The 16,658-nt window shown below is 37.7% G+C and overlaps 1 protein-coding gene across 2 annotated transcripts in view; it reads right to left on the bottom strand.

Annotated features, from left to right (window-relative positions):
- The window catches only part of LOC126438145 (coronin-6), a 93,371-nt gene that overhangs the window by 45,743 nt on the left and 30,970 nt on the right, over nucleotides 1-16,658 (bottom strand). For both annotated transcript variants that reach the window (XM_050090521.1, XM_050090520.1), the window contains exons 4-5: nucleotides 16,302-16,399; nucleotides 11,935-12,113 (exon numbers count right to left, since the gene is read on the bottom strand). In XM_050090521.1, the coding sequence (XP_049946478.1) occupies nucleotides 11,935-12,113; nucleotides 16,302-16,399 (277 nt within the window). The remainder of the gene's footprint in view (nucleotides 1-11,934; nucleotides 12,114-16,301; nucleotides 16,400-16,658) is intronic.

Here is a 16,658-nt window from a genome sequence, read left to right as displayed (position 1 = left end):
TATCAGTGCCCATCTGCCTTGGGAAGCCCTCTAACTATGTGAAGGGTAGCATAATTTATTGCTTCAAGTGAATTAAAAAAAAAAAAAAAAACAAACTTGTCCCCAATATGAATAGTGTTACAGTAAGGTATTTTCCATTAGATTGTTTAGTGTTTTTGACTACAAAAGCATGTCACATGGTTTACTGACTTCAATAACCAGTAAAAGCATTCTTATTTCCACATTTGTTGTAATAATGGATTTCAGATTAACAGATAAAAATCATAATGCAAAGAAACCATAAACTAAATCAATGTCAAATTATCTTGGAGGCATACGAAACAAAAAGAATTGCCTCACGCCATTCCAAAATAGCAACAATATTACGAAAAGGACAGATTGTTACTTCACCATACTGAGAAGACGTTAAGTCACAGACAGGCACAATGAAAAGACTGTTATATATTTTAGCTTTCGGCCAAAAGGCCTTCTTCGGAAGTACTGTTACGAAATCATTTGCAACAAGTGTTACTGATTTTGATACTTCATGCTGTACATGATAAAAACAATTATTATGATAGCAAGAGCAGCAAGATTAGGAATCCTAATCAGCCAATGCAATGTAAAATAAGTAAAATGTTTACACTGATTATTCTCTAGCCTTATCGGTTATCAACGATTTGCTGATACCACCCAGCTAAACATGCATACAATCTGGGCTTGTGGATGAGAAGTAGTAAGTAGCATTATGATCTTTGGCAGGAATTCTGGACAGGCCACATACATTGAGACAATGAAAGCATTGTCCTGTAAGGATCAAATTCTACTGCCAACAGCAGCAAGCCATATATTTGGTTACTTATTCGGATAAACTGAGCCTACATGGTGAACATTATCAGTCAAATAAGTCCTGAATTGTAAAAAAGGTAGAGAAGTTGCCGTAAGTATGAACTGTGGACAGGACACAGTTGTGAAAGAAGTTGATACTGATGAGCAGAGTGGCCACTCTGGCAGATCTATGACAAGATGGTTTCATTACGGCTTCTACAGCAATGCTGTTATAGTAAACACTGTAAATAGAAAGTAAACTGAATCTGCACTGCAATGAAAATGTGTGTCGACGCAAGTACAGAGTTCTTGGAAGTCATACACTCATGTTTATAAAGTGTAATACATGCAAAAAGAAACTTTTTTAATTTTTTTTTATTTTGAGTGGTTACTATGAAGAGTACGGCTCACCTTTGAGCAAATTTATTATTATATTATGCTTAATCAATATAAAATTTGTGTTCCTTATACAGACGTATGACTACACGGAACATCATTATGCCTGAGCCATGGAGAGGTAATGCAACAGGCAGAATAAGCAACTGGTAGAGACCAGAAAATGTAGAATCTATTTTTTTGCAAAAGCCCTGATTCTTTTTTTTAATTGGCTGCACAAATTTAAAAGGTTATCATGCTACATGAGTGAAGACACACAAACTGGCAGTTTAAAGAAGCGCTCATTAGGAACTTTATGACTGGAACGTTTGCTTTTGCAAAAACTTTGACAACTTTTTCTTCCAAAATGACCTTTCTTTTCTTCGTGTGGCAGGATTTAAGCATTCAAAAAATGATTGTTCTATTAAAAAGCCATATCATTTTCCCATCGATGAACCAAATGAATACCCAATTTAAGGGGTTTCTGGATGTAATTTGCCTCTACTCTCCCTCCCCAAATTCAACAATTACAAAATTTGCAGATAATTTATTTCAACCTTTCGGGGGCATTTTACACATAAATCTCACAAGGTACTTCACATGGAAGTAGAACAAAAAGTAACTATTTTAATGTTAGGGGTAAAATTTCGGTGCAGTCAAAAAAAATGTGACAGATTTTGTTTTCCAGTTGCTATAGAACAGAACACGAGCACTACAGGCTATAGTGCCACATGGCCATGAGGGTAAATAAACTACAATTTTGATAGCTAGAGGGCAGCGGAGTGGTGTGGAAAATGAGCTCCACCTCCCTATAGCAGGGCAGCAGTTTATACCCATGTTTACGAAAGCAGAATTGACACAGTCACATGGATTGTTTATTTCTTCTCTTACTGCATGAGTCATAATCGAAACCTGTGATGGACCAGGATTAGTTACTTCACTCATTTCAAAATAAGAAAAGCAAGCAACGCAAAACACAAACATTTGGAAATGGCTATCGTGCAATTGCTTGTTGAAGCTGGCAGAGTATTGTTGAAGTCTTCATTTAGGTCAAATCTCTAGCCATGATTGAGGCAATCACAATTCAAAACATCTGGCACCTAACTTACTACATTAAAACTGTCTGCATTATACTAGCTTTTGAACTTTTGCTAACAAACAAATGTATGCATTTATTTGTTATAAAATGCTAGTTCTCATGACTGAGTACAATGTTGCATTATGCAACATATGTCACATTCAACCACTCAAAATTGGCATGGCACCAGAGTACTGAATGCATTGATATGTGGTTTCAATCATTGACTTTTTATTATGGAAATACATTATCTTTCCTAACTGGGCTCTGCCAGATGATTCTGAATACCAGTAATTCAAAATTGGTTACTTCTTTATATTTATATGTAGAAAAGAAAAAGATTTCAAACCATCTCTGATAAAATAGTTCATCCGCATACAAGTTGCTATGAAATACCGTGTGTTAAGTAATTTCGCATTTTGTGACAATTTGTATTTCACATTTATTACATAATATGAGTTTTTCCACTCCCTATCAATTGGTGATGTGTACAGTGCCATGGAGATACACTATGTGATCCAACGTATCTAAGCAAATCCAAAAACATACGTTTTTATATTAGGTGCATTGTGCTGCCACCTACTGCCAGGTACTCCACATCAGAGACCTCAGTAGTCATTAGACACCGTCAGAGAGCAGAATGGTGCACTCTGTGGAACTCACTAACTTTGAACGTAGTCAGGTGATTGGGTGTCACTTGTGTCATACGTCTGTTCGCGATATTTAGACACTCCGAAACATCCCTAGGCCCACTGTTTCCGATGTGATAGTGAAGTGGAAATGTAAAGGGACATGTAAGCATAAAAGAGTACAGGCTGACCTCATCTGTTGACTGACAGAACCGCCGACAGTTGAAGACGGTTGTAATGTGTAATGGGTGGACATCTATCCAGACAATCACACAGGAATTCCAAACTGCATCAGGATCCACTGCAAGCACTATGATAGTTAGGTGGGAGGTGAGAAAACTTGGATTTCACGGTCGAGCTCCTAAGCCACACATCACTCCGGTAAATGCCAAACGATACCTCGCTTGGTGTAAGGAGCGTAAACATTGGACAAACAACAGCGATTGCATCTTTTGACACGATCGAGCACCCGTTCATAATGCACGGCCTATGGTGGAGAGGTTACACGACAATAACACCTCTAATCATACAATGAAGGCTTTCACGACCGGATGGTACTGTTGTTAATAATTCTTCCGGGTTATATGGCCGTGGTCCATGGAATTCTATTCCTAACGTCCACGTAACGGCCATATAACCCGGAAGAATTAACAACAATAACACCTATGTAATGGACTGGCCTACAGAGTCCTGCCCTGAATCCTATAGAACACCTTTGGGATGTTTTGGAACACCGACATCGTGCCAGGCCTCACCGACTGACATCAATATCTCTCCTCAGCACAGCACTCCATGAACAATGGGCTGCCTTTCCCCAAGAAATCTTCGAACACTTGTTTGAACATATGCTTGCAAGAGTGAAAGCTGTCATCAAGGCTAAGGGTGGGCTAACACCATATTGAATTCCAGCATTACCGATGGAGAACACCACGGACTTTTAAGTCATTGTCTGCCAGTTGTCTGGATACTTCTGACCACATAGCGTAGCTGATACGAAATATTACACTTTATCAATTTTTTGTTGTCAATTTTACTGAAAAGCATACTATTCACAAACCTCTTTTCCATCCTTCTCTCTTTTAAATGTAACGTGTAGTATTGATATGAATGAATGGCAGTTTGAAAGTGTTAATCAGTCTAACAGGAAGTAAACTACGGGACATAATTTTAAAACAGTTTTATACTTCTACTCTGAATGTAGTACCAATGTTTTAAAACTTTTTTAGTACCACATATGATACAATCATGATTCAAAAATTATGCAAATTGTTCTAGTCATTATCTAATTCTCTTGCTTTTTTTCCTATATCTATTACATTTTTTTTTCCTTCATGTTGCTATGAGCAACAATCTACTGACCAAGTCCCATGCATTTCAGAACTCTAAAAAATAGTTCAAATGGCTCTGAGCACTAAGGGACTTAACTTCTGAGATCATCAGTCCCGTAGAACTTAGAACTACTTAAACCTAACTAACCTAAGGACATCACACACATCCATGCCCGAGGCAGGATTCGAACCTGCGACCATAGCGGTCACGCGGTTCCAGACTGTAGCGCCTAGAACCGCTCGGCCACTCCAGCTGGCTTCAGAACTCTCCTACTGCTTTTGAGACCAGTACAAACCTAATAGAGTAATATAAATATATATTTTCTACTACAAAATGACCAAGGAATGTATATGATAATGGTAAAGCTGTTCATTAAGATTATGTGATGTATGGTTCCACGCTGTCATTAAGATTATGTGCATACATCATACCTCTTGATAATACACAAGACTCTGAATCTGTCACTGTACTCAACACTTAAAACTGAAATTGTGGACACAGGGTGTATACGTGGACAAGGAAAACAAATTCCCGGATTTTTCCCAGTTAAAAATAAACTTTCTCCCGGGTGAAAATATACTTTTTCTGTGTTACGTGACAGTATACTCCTCCTCGACACTGTAAAACTCGTCAATCCTTTGAATGTTTAAGGTTTTATATACCAACGTAGTATTTCCCCACACTTTAGAAAACGAAACTTAGGGGGAAAAACACGTTTTGAGAGACCTTAGATGTGCAGCAACATGTACGCTGCATATTTCCGTATTACGGAGGTATAAGTTTGAATTCCACCACACACCACATGTCACTTTCCGAAGCACTGAAATTAAGATTGCGATGCGCTTTTGTAAGCCAGTCATAGCTCATGTCACGTGATCTCGCCAGCTGATGATAGCATAGGACACGTGATGGAGTCAGGCAATAGCAAGATCACTCAAGTAGCGCAAAAACACAAATAAGAAAACAATGTTTAAACTAATATACATAGCATTCACATATAACATTGGTCTCGAAAATTAATAAGCTGGAAGAGAAGCTAAGCTTCCACATATTATGTTGTATCTTAAAGTGTAACACACGCAAAAAAAGATCATCACACAAATGTGCCAGTAAAATTTTTAATAACAATGTAAATGTCTGATCTTCTGGGCTCGAAATTCTTCTAAAAGGTCATCTTCAAAGAGTGGATTTTTAAATGAGAGTCAAACACTTTGTGATTTAAAAATGCATTGTACATTCTCGCACATAGTTCATCTTGCGTAAAAGGAAATTTGGTTTGAATGTAACGCTTTTCAAGCCACCATTCGCAATATTTTCCCGCGACCTGTTAGAAATAGGTTCGTTTCATCAGTTGGAAGAGAGCGCCAGATAACAGGCGTCATAGCGCTTACGCAGCTATGACGACGCAAGAAGCCCATATGTTCGTACGTGTAAAACATTAAAAGATCTTACATTATGTCATAAAAGAAACAAGACATCAGAGGATACTTGAAGCGCATCAGAATTTTGTGAACCATACTAAAATGCATAATTCGGCTTAAAATGTACATTCGTATGTAAATTTTTTTGGAGTACCAGTACTGTATCATCTAATGTTTGCTTCTTTATTATGGCATAACGCCATACGTGCACTTGAAATGCAGCGAACAGTTGAAACTAGCCAATTGTGTGAAATTAAACACTTCGCTTCAAGTAAATTGACAGCCTCAGCAGAAAAGATTAATGAAAGCCAAATATCTTTAGCAAACTAACAAAAAAAAAAAAACTACATTGTTCTGCAAGGCGATTAATGTTTGACTGTCAGGAAAGTGGAAATAAAATCTAAAACTAATAACATATTTTAGCCTTCCATAATTATGCGAACGTATTTTAATTCGTTTGATAGCCCCTGGCCACAAAAATCCATTTGTTGTTATTTAACGTGAGAGCAATAAACAAAGAGGAATCAACAAAATCACTAAAAGCAAAGAGGTCACATGGAGACGACCCATCTCCCCACAACTCAGACTGCTCTGGGCATCAGCCCCAGATTTACTATATTTCCGAACCGGGGCAATATTAAGTAGTGGCGTCCAGCCACACTTCTGTAACCAGAAGCGAGAGAAGGTACTACTCATAGGCGACTCAACTGCGCAAGCCGAAGAGTCTGCCCACAACTGCTCAAACGATTCTAATTTAAACGGTTGTCACGTCACACTCATCGGAGGCAATTTGTTGTTATGAAGTATTGCATAGTCTTCCTAAAGCCTTTGACACACTTTGCTGTTGGCAGACGCTTGTAGGAGCACTGTGTTTTGTTGTCATATATGGCGCATTTTTTTTGCAACTTAAGTTTTATTTTCGTCTTTTTTTTTATCTTCTCTCGTTCATGTTTTGTTGCTGCAGTGTTAACTGCAGTAGCAGGATACAATAATATCCTGCAGAACCAAGATGATCTTATACTATGTCTTCAGTGCAACAGGCAAAGTTTTATTCAGGAACATGAGCAGGATAGCACTTCAGAGGCATCACCTCATTCGTTTCTGCACGAGAGGAGCAAGTATGATGAGAGTTGAAAAGCTAATAGTGGAGTAAGGTGCCACCAAAATATGAGAATAAACACCACTGCAGGAAAAGACTACCACTGTCAGTGCCAAACTGCCAATGCTGATAGCCAACTACCTGAAGACAGTAAATAAAAGGCAAATCTAATGGAAATTAGCTGTTTGTTAACTAGCTCCACAGTGACATCCACGCATTACCATTTAAATATTAATAACAACTTATGCCTGTATTGTGAAAACTCATTTCTGAATGTACACACAGCAACGTGTGAACAGTTATTTAATGTACCGAGTACGCACGGGACTAAAACAAGCCTTCAGTCACCACTCAGATACAAATTCATCAAAATGCAACATCAGATTGAGGATTGATAGCAATATGTAATGCAATGAGAAACACTAAACGTATAGGCTTTTATTAAGTTGCATGCCAGTATCAGATCTCTTATTACTTTTGGATTTACCACAATTAGGAAAAGGATACTGTTTGCGTTTTAGGAACCCTGTCACCACTGTTTGAACTTTTGAAGACACTTGCATAGGGTATGGTGCTAAAAACATGCGATGTTCTAAAATCAGCCTACCTCAATCATACAAATGTTCACCAGAATTCACAGAAAAAGCCCTAATTTTGTACACAGTCAAGCTGCAGAAAGTAAAGGAGCTGACACCAATCAAAGAGTGGTAAAAAAAACTGTTTTTTGAGCCAACAGCCTATGAATGCTAAAGAAAGTCTGTTCTTTACTGTAACTGCCGCTAGTAGCACTAGTTCGACTTTTACAGTTCATGTGGTGTGATAAGTGGAGAAAAGCTATTACTACAGTAACACTGTGTGTCAGCAACCTGCACACTCTTGACGGCTTTGTCACTAAATGTATCCTACGACAATTATTTGCACTGCATTTAAGGATTTTATAGTGAGCTCTCCACTAAATTATTCAGTCTGGAACATACTAGTTGTGTATGCTTGGCAAATATAACTGCTGCTTGAAAAAGACGTGGATTCTATCTTATAAAAGTAACTGCGATTAAATCACCAGTTTAAATTATAGTGGAGAATATTTAAACAAAATAGTTTTTGCACTCACTGTGAGTTTTAATTCTTTTGATATTTCTATTCAAATACTTTCAGCTAACTATCCATTATTAAAATTTCAGAACTCCAGATTTCCCATTTCAGAACCATCAAATGAATGGTAGTATCTCATTCATATTAGACTGATCTATTCCCTACTTTCAGCGTACATGGCAGATAAGTATCCTATCAACAGTCTCTAGGATTTTGTGTCTACCTAGGTTAAATGTGCAAGAAAGTGATTTCATGTCAGTGTTGGGAATGCATGCAGCCAGTGGAGCAGAAGGGTGAATGTAATGCTGGTCAAACCAATGCAAGCAAAGTACCTTTACGTTTTGGCTGATGGCCCAAGCAAGGAAATTACCCTCACCATCTTTTTTGCACACTTTCCCCAATTATCACTTTCTTATCCCAGTCCTACCCCCACGAACCGTGGACCTTGCTGTTGGTGGGGAGGCTTGCATGCCTCAGCGATACAGATGGCCGTACCGTAGATGCAACACCAACTGTTGAGAGGCCAGACAAATGTGTGGTTCCTGAAGAGGGGCAGCAGCCTTTTCAGTAGTTGCAGGGGCAACAGTCTGGATGATCGACTGATCTGGCCTTGTAACACTAACCAAAACGGCCTTGCTGTGCTGGTACTGCGAACGGCTGAAAGCAAGGGGAAACTACAGCCGTAATTTCTCCCGAGGGCATGCAGCTTTACTGTATGGTTAAGGATGATAGCGTCCTCCTGGGTAAAATATTCCGGAGGTAAAATAGTCCCCCATTCGGATCTCCGGGCGGGGACTACTCAGGAGGACGTCGTTATCACGGGAAAGAAAACTGGCGTTCTACGGATCAGAGCGTGGAATGTCGGATCTCTTAATCTGGCAGGTAGGTTAGAAAATTTAAAACGGGAAATGGATAGGTTAAAGTTAGATATAGTGGGAATTAGTGAAGTTCGGTGGCAGGAGGAACAAGACTTTTGGTCAGGTGAATAGAGGGTTATAAATACAAAATCAAATAGGGGTAATGCAGGAGTAGGTTTAATAATGAATAAAAAATAGGGGTGCGGGTAAGCTACTACAAACAGCATAGTGAACTCATTATTGTGGCCAAGATAGACACGAAGCCCATGCCTACTACAGTAGTACAAGTTATTAGCCAACTGACTCTGCAGATGAAGAAATTGATGAAATGTATGATGAGACAAAAGAAATTATTCAGGTAGTGAAGGGAGACGAAAATTAAATAGTCATGGGTGACTAGAATTCGAGAGTAGGAAAAGGGAGAGAAGGAAACATAGTGGGTGAATGTGGATTGGGCGAGAGAAATGAAAGAGGAAGCCGTCTGGTAGAATATTGCACAGAGCATAACTTAATCATAGCTAACACTAGGTTCAAGAATCATAAAAGAAGGTTGTATACATGGAAGAATCCTGCAGATACTAGAAGGTATCAGATATTATATAATGGTAAGACAGATTTAGGAACCAGGTTTTAAATTGTAAGACATTTCCAGGTGCAGATGTGGACTCTGACCACAATCTACTGTAGAGTAAACTGAGGAAACTGCAAAAAGGTAGGAATTTAAGGAGATGGGACCTGGATAAACTGACTGAACCAGAGGTTGTACAGAGTTTCAGGGAGTGCATAAGGGAACAACTGACAGGAATGGGGGAAAGAAATACAGTAGAAGAAGAATGGGTAGCTCTGAGGGATGAAGTACTGAAGGCGGCAGAGGATCAAGTAGGTAAAAAGACAAGTGCTAGTAGAAATCTTTGGGTAACAGAAGAAATACTGAATTTAATTGATGAAAGGAGAAAATATAAAAACACAGTAAGTGAAGCAGGCAAAAAGGAATACAAACGTCTCAAAAATGAGATTGACAGTAAGTGCAAAATGGCTAAGCAGGGATGGCTAGAGGACAAATGTAAGGATGTAGAGGCTTATCTCACTAGGGGTAAGATAGATACTGCCTACAGGAAAATTAAAGAGACCTTTGGAGAAAAGAGAGCCACTTGTATGAATATCAAGAGCTCAGATGGAAACCCAGTTATAAGCAAAGAAGGGAAAGCAGTAAAGTGGAAGAAGTATATAGAGGGTCTATACAAGGGCGATGTACTTGAGGACAAATATTATGGAAATTGAAGAGGAGGTAGATGAAGATGAAATGGGAGATACAATACTGCCTGAAGAGTTTGACAGAGCACTGAAAGACCTGAGTCGAAACAAGGCCCCGGGAGTAGACAACATTCCATTGGAACTACTGACAGCCTTGGGAGAGCCAGTCCTGACAAAACTCTACCATCCGTTGAGCAAGATGTATGAGATAGGTGAAATACCCTCAGACTTCAAGAAGAATATAATAATTCCAATCCCAAAGAAATCAGGTGTTGATAGATGTGAAAATTACGGAACTATCAGTTTAATAAGTCACTGCTGCAAAATACTAACGCAAATTCTTTACAGACGAATGGAAAAACTGGTAGAAGCCAACCTCGGGGAAGATCAGTTTGGATTCCGCAGAAATGTTGGAACACGTGAGGCAATACTGACCCTACGACTTATCTTAGAAAATAGATTAAGGAAAGGCAAATCTAAGTTTCTAGCATTTGTAGACTTAGAGAAAGCTTTTGACAATGTTGACTGGAATACTCTCTTTCAAATTCTGAGGGTGGCAGGGGTAAAATACAGGGAGCGAAAGGCTATTTACAATTTGTACAGAAACCAGATGGCAGTTATAAGAGTCGAGGGGCACGAAAGGGAAGCAGCGGTTGGGAAGGGAGTGAGACAGGGTTGTAGCCTGTCCCCGACGTTATTCAATCTGTATATTGAGCAAGCAGTAAAGGAAACAAAAGAAAAATTCGGAGTAGGTATTAAAATCCATGGATGAACAACAACAAAAGCAAAACTAGGATAATGGAATGTAGTCTAATTAAGTCAGGTGATGCTGAGGGAATTAGATTAGGAAATGAGACACTTAAAGAAGTGAAGGAGTTTTGCTATTTGGGGAGCCAAATAACTGATGATGGTCGAAGTAGAGAGGATATAAAATATAGAGTGGCAATGGCAAGGAAAGCGTTTCTGAAGAAGAGAAATTTGTTAACATTGAGTATAGATTTAAGTGTCAGGAAGTCGTTTCTGAAAGTATTTGTATGGAGTGTAGCCATGTATGGAAGTGAAACATGGACGATAAATAGTTTGGACAAGAAGAGAATAGAAGCTTTCAAAATGTGGTGCTACAGAAGAATGTTGAAGATTATGTGGGTAGATCACGTAACTAATGAGGAGGTATTGAATAGAATTGGGGAGAAGAGGAGTTTGTGGCACAACTTGACTAGAAGAAGGGACCGGTTGGTAGGACCTGTTCTGAGGCATGAAGGGATCACAAATTTAGCATTGGAGGGCAGCGTGGTGGGTAAAAATCGTAGAGGGAGACCAAGAGATGAATACACTAAGCAGATTCAGAAGGATGTAGGTTGCAGTAAGTATTGGGAGATGAAGGAGCTTGCACAGGATAGAGTAGCATGGAGAGCTGCATCAAATCAGTCTCAGGACTGAACACAACGACAACAACATCCCAGTCCTCTAGTAGCAGATATCTGAAGCCTTGATGCAAATATTATACATGTTTCTTCACCTCTCATCTGTAAATCTTTGCAATCAAACAATACTGTAGGGAAGTAATTTTGACTGTTAGACTGATGTAAGATATACCAGCAACAGGTGTGTGAATCAACAGTGTTCAAATCCAGTACTTTACTTGCTTCTAGTTGCCATAGTTACTTCTCCCTGGTACTACTTTGATTATGCAATGATACTGTGACAACGACATGCATTTACAATCCCAGGCACAGCAATAGCCTTCTTTCTGGCAATTGCAGGCAAGGGGAACACATGGAGGTAGGAAAAGCGGTATTCCTTTCCTGCATACCACTTCAGCTGCTCTACAGCCCAGCAGCATACATAACACGATTTCACTGAAAATTGTTTAATCCTACGATTCCTCATGGGCTATGAGAACACAGTAATATCCACTTAAAGAAAACGAAAAAAATCACATTTTGTGAAATATTTTCAGTGCAAATTAAGGATAGATATCAAGTGCAATCACCTCCTCAATAGTGCCAGTGCGTGGATTTATGATGCGCATCTTTTTGTCTTTACAAGTTGTCAAGAGCTGTGAACCATCCCAGTTCCAAGATGCGCTGTATACAACATCAGGGTGGCAATCTATGTGCACCAAAATGTCACCTGTTCCCACATTCCATATTGCCACTTGGTTGTCAGAACCTATATTAAAAACAAAAACAAATTAAACTGTATGAAATGTACGCAATTGATTCATTCAAGCCTTCACTTACTACTACTACCACCACCACCTAAAGTAGAATATTAGTTATAAAGGTGCTTTTATCATTTATCAGTAAAGACTCGTGTTACAGTGATTATATTTTAAACTCCTATGGTTGCCAGTGGTAAAATCAAAGTCCACAGCTATTTACTGGCATTTAATACACTGACCGAAAAAAATATTAACACAGAATATGTGAAACAGAACAGAACAAGGATTTACGATTTGAATACATTCCGTGATACATTAAATACATTTATTTGTACTTAAAATCTCTAGGTTCTAGTTACTAAAACTAATTCTAGAACATACTGGAGAATATTTTTAATCTGCAGTCACCCACCCTGGTTAGAATAAACACATTCAGACAGCCCTGCTGACAATCGGCAATCTGCACCAATCAAAGCATACAAAAACAAGACTAAGAGTATATCAAAGTGACTATGAATTCAAAAAAGTAAGAGTTGTCGTGCAATATTATGATGCGTGACAAAACAGTTCGTGTTTTCTACAGAAGTTCACATTTTCACAGAGAATATGTATCTTACTTGTAAACCTACTGGAAAGTTCCACAACATAGCAAGTTGTCACAAATATGTTCCATGGAACATGCAAAAACAAAATAACTACATTAACCTTATACCTTTTATGTGTTACTGACATCTGAGTAATAATAATTAGGTAATAGTATGGAAGATACCTTACTAATACTTTCAGAAAGGAAAGACATGAAAAAAGTTGTACTCATTAGGTATCAGCGTGCAAACCAACTTACATGTCTTGATAAAATTTTCAAATAACATGGCTTCATATCTGAATAGTGCTGAAATCATTGCTCATATACAACACAAATATATGTATGAAGCCACTTTTAGCTCCTTTCAGGCAACAAACTGCTGCTTTAGGCCTAATAAACTTTTGAAGCGAGTTGGTTTCATAGTTCTTCGCTGTTTGATCAAATCTTTTGATATTTTCCGTATAATGGCACTGTTTTAATATGAAAGTCCACACATTCACCTATTTGATTATCTTGTCTTTAAAATATTTTCCTTCAGTTCTATATCACCACCCTCCGTCTTTCACTGTTAAAAGTTAGTTCTCTGATGCTTTCTCATTTAATTGCCTATAGATCTGCTGCTTGGATATTTCAGACTGTCAGCTCTCACATTCCTTGGTGCTCCAGTCCTACATAGTCTGCACAAGAAACTTCTGACAGGTTCCATCAATTCAAGAAGCATAACTGCAGATGGGATGGCAGCCAATGCTCAGAATAGTCTACTTAATAAGGGTCCTTTTCATTGCACATACAGGGTGAACCCAAACTCCAATAACAAAACATTAGAGGCTGTTCAGGGATATTTTCTGTATGTTTTGGAGCAAGGAATCTGTTGTTTATAGTGGCTCTTTACAGAGCAATATTGATTTATTTATTTTGTTACTCTTTGTTACCCCACTTATCAGTGTTTCCTTGAAAATATCTTCGAAACATTGAAAAAGTCCATAAGGAGCAATCATAAAAGCATACAGGCAGATGCAAAAGAACAGTGGTGTTGCTGCTATCACTGTAGGAAAAGCTCAGCATAGTTTTGCTGTGCCGCTCTTCTGTTGTATTCCGTGAACTCGTAGACAAGGAACATATCAGCCAACTCTTAGTCAATAAGCTTATCCACACTGCTGTGTATCAATGTTAGTGTGCAACTAACACTGCTGGAAAAAAGACAGAACCGAGCAATACTAAATGCAACCTAGAGGTCTAAGAGTCATGTGGGCATTACTTTGAGTGAATTGAACAAATTTGATTCCAAACAAGACAGGCAGCACATACCATTTGTATTTGCATTGCTGTACAGAAATTTTCAATGTAATAAAGATACAAAGATAAATGGGGTGAGAAATCAAACAAATTGTGATTACTCTTTAAGGAGCTATTTGAGAACACAGTTACCTTATACCAAAGAACCCACAAAATATCCGAATAACTGCTGAAATTTTGTCAGAGTTTGGACAGACTATGTAGATAGCTGAAGGTGGTATGTGTATTTGACCAAAACTAGTAGCTTTAATAAAGAAGTGACACAACTTTTGTGCCAAATCATGTGTTTTCAAAATAATTTATTCTATTAACATTCTGCAAGAAAGTAAAATCTCAACAGTGGCTAATTCACCATATTATATACGTGCATCTAAATCGCAGGCATGTGCAGTGCTTGCTTCGTACATCTTACCTTTAGATCAAAATTGTGATGCTTTAACATCTACATTGTTTATGTAGCCACCTGATTAGAAATCCCTCTTTACTACATAACAAACATGTTTGTAACTTACACGAAATCATTTACACACACGCACACACACACACACACACACACACACACACACACACACACACACAAAAAAAATATACTTTAGGGGGAAATGTTTTGCATTCCATTTCTCACAATCTTTACATAACAGTACTTTACACATTTATTCTACATCATGCAGTTCCAATACTACATAATGCCTGTGAATCTTATGTATTTACCTTACTTCTCCCCTTTTCCTTTTTAAAAGATTCCTGTGTTGTAGGATTCAAATGTTCTTCACTGCATCCTCATAAAAGCAAGCATTATCAATATCTTGATATTAGTTTGAGTATCAAAAGCAATTATTAATGCCATTAACTTAAGGAACAAAAGTCACTATCATTAATCAAATTTTAGATTCAACAAAACCTATTAATTGATCAGTGCAGTCCACTGGCATATGCAATGATCTTTGGAGGCTATTGTAAATTACTCATGAGACAGCTATTGCAACCTCTGATTTTCAAACAAAAAGTAAAGCAACTTAATTATTGGAAAACATAAGTTATTAAGCTCAGAATGATTTCAACAGCCTCATCTTTGGTATATTTAGTTCTCTAATTCAGTGTGTAACTTCTTTATCAACTGCAATAACTTTGATGTGTGGCTCACTATTGAGAAAGAAGTGAGTCAAGATATATCCAGAACTGTGTTTAAAGAGAAGAGAAAAAGAAAGAAAGGAGCAACACAGAAGGAAGAAACACAATGATAATTTGTATCTATTATTCAGTAATTCAAAGCAGTATATGTACTTGTGTTGAATTTGCAACCATCATTTTGCTCACCACAGAATATTCAAGATACAACAGTAACAATGTTAATTGCATCCTCTCACCCAAAAGCTGACGTGTTTAGTCATCAACAGGCACACAAACAAAAAAAGGACAAAAACTTGCTAGCTTTTGGAGTACATCACACACACACACACACACACAAAACTTTGTCTCTGCAAAGAATTTACTCCGAAAGATAGCAAGATTTTTTTTTCCCCTTTCTTTTTGTGGGCACATATCAATGACTCGATGCTTCTGCTTTTCAGTGCGTGGTCTCCTTTTCCTCCTATAGTATTTACATTCTAACAGCAGTTTCCATAATTAATGGAGTCCTGACGTGCTCTACCTACACTTGTGCATTCGAAACCAAAATTGAATACTGCAGTCACATGGGGGTACATGGGTGAGAAAACCAGAAATGGCTCCCCAACTAACTGTGATTGGAGTTGTCAGAGCCAAAATCCATTAGCAGCAGATGATAAAGTCTCTAGGAGTCCACAGAAAAAGTCATGTACAATAGATTTGGTTACAATAGTCTGCCTTGTAGATAACTAATGTGAAATCAATTTATGAAAACTGGAGAACATCAAACATCTATAGTTAACTTCTCCTAGTTAACTATGCTGTCTTTCCATTTTTGGAAGAATATTTTGAACAATGGAATTGTTACACATGTTTCCCACTACTGTCATTTCAGGGGTAGCTATTAAGTGATTCTGATGAAAGTTCTGTCAATTATTCAAGCAAAAAGGTTAAAAAGCACTGTGTCAATAAAATCAGAAAACACATCAATTACTTTTTAGAATTCTCTCCACCTTTCAAAGTGATCATCTCCATTAATAATTTTGGAAAAAAATCAGTCCTTCACCACCAATTCATTACAAAAAATTCAAAAATTTCTTTTACAAAATAATTTTTTTATCGTGTTGGAGATACAAGGACAGTTTAATTAAAATTAAATTGCAAAGCTGGCACAGATAAATGATTTGGTTTTGTAAAATAAATTTACCTGCAGTGAGAAGGACATTCAAGGCAGTTGGGTGCCACAGGACAAGACCAACTCGTCTTTGATGGTATACAAGATCCACAACAGGTTCTGTAAGTGTTCTGTAACATCACACAGAGGTTTACTGTTACAGAGAAAATGATGGAAATAAAAATAATAATAATAATAATAATAATAAATGTATTACAGTTACTTTAAAAATATGAATTTTATCTCCAAGAGATCATTTAAAATGCAATTACAGCTCACATCACCAACTGATCCTTACACTTCTCCAAGAATGGAACAAAGACTTTACAACTCACCAGAAATAAACAGATTAGACACATGAAACAACTACAATCAAATGCCTTTAACAAG

The sequence above is a fragment of the Schistocerca serialis genome, unplaced genomic scaffold (assembly GCF_023864345.2).
Source record: "Schistocerca serialis cubense isolate TAMUIC-IGC-003099 unplaced genomic scaffold, iqSchSeri2.2 HiC_scaffold_1261, whole genome shotgun sequence".
In the NCBI taxonomy this organism is placed as follows: Eukaryota; Metazoa; Arthropoda; class Insecta; order Orthoptera; family Acrididae; genus Schistocerca; species Schistocerca serialis.
The sequence above is the reverse complement of the archived record's forward strand: the minus strand, read 5'-3'. Positions and strand labels throughout refer to the sequence as shown.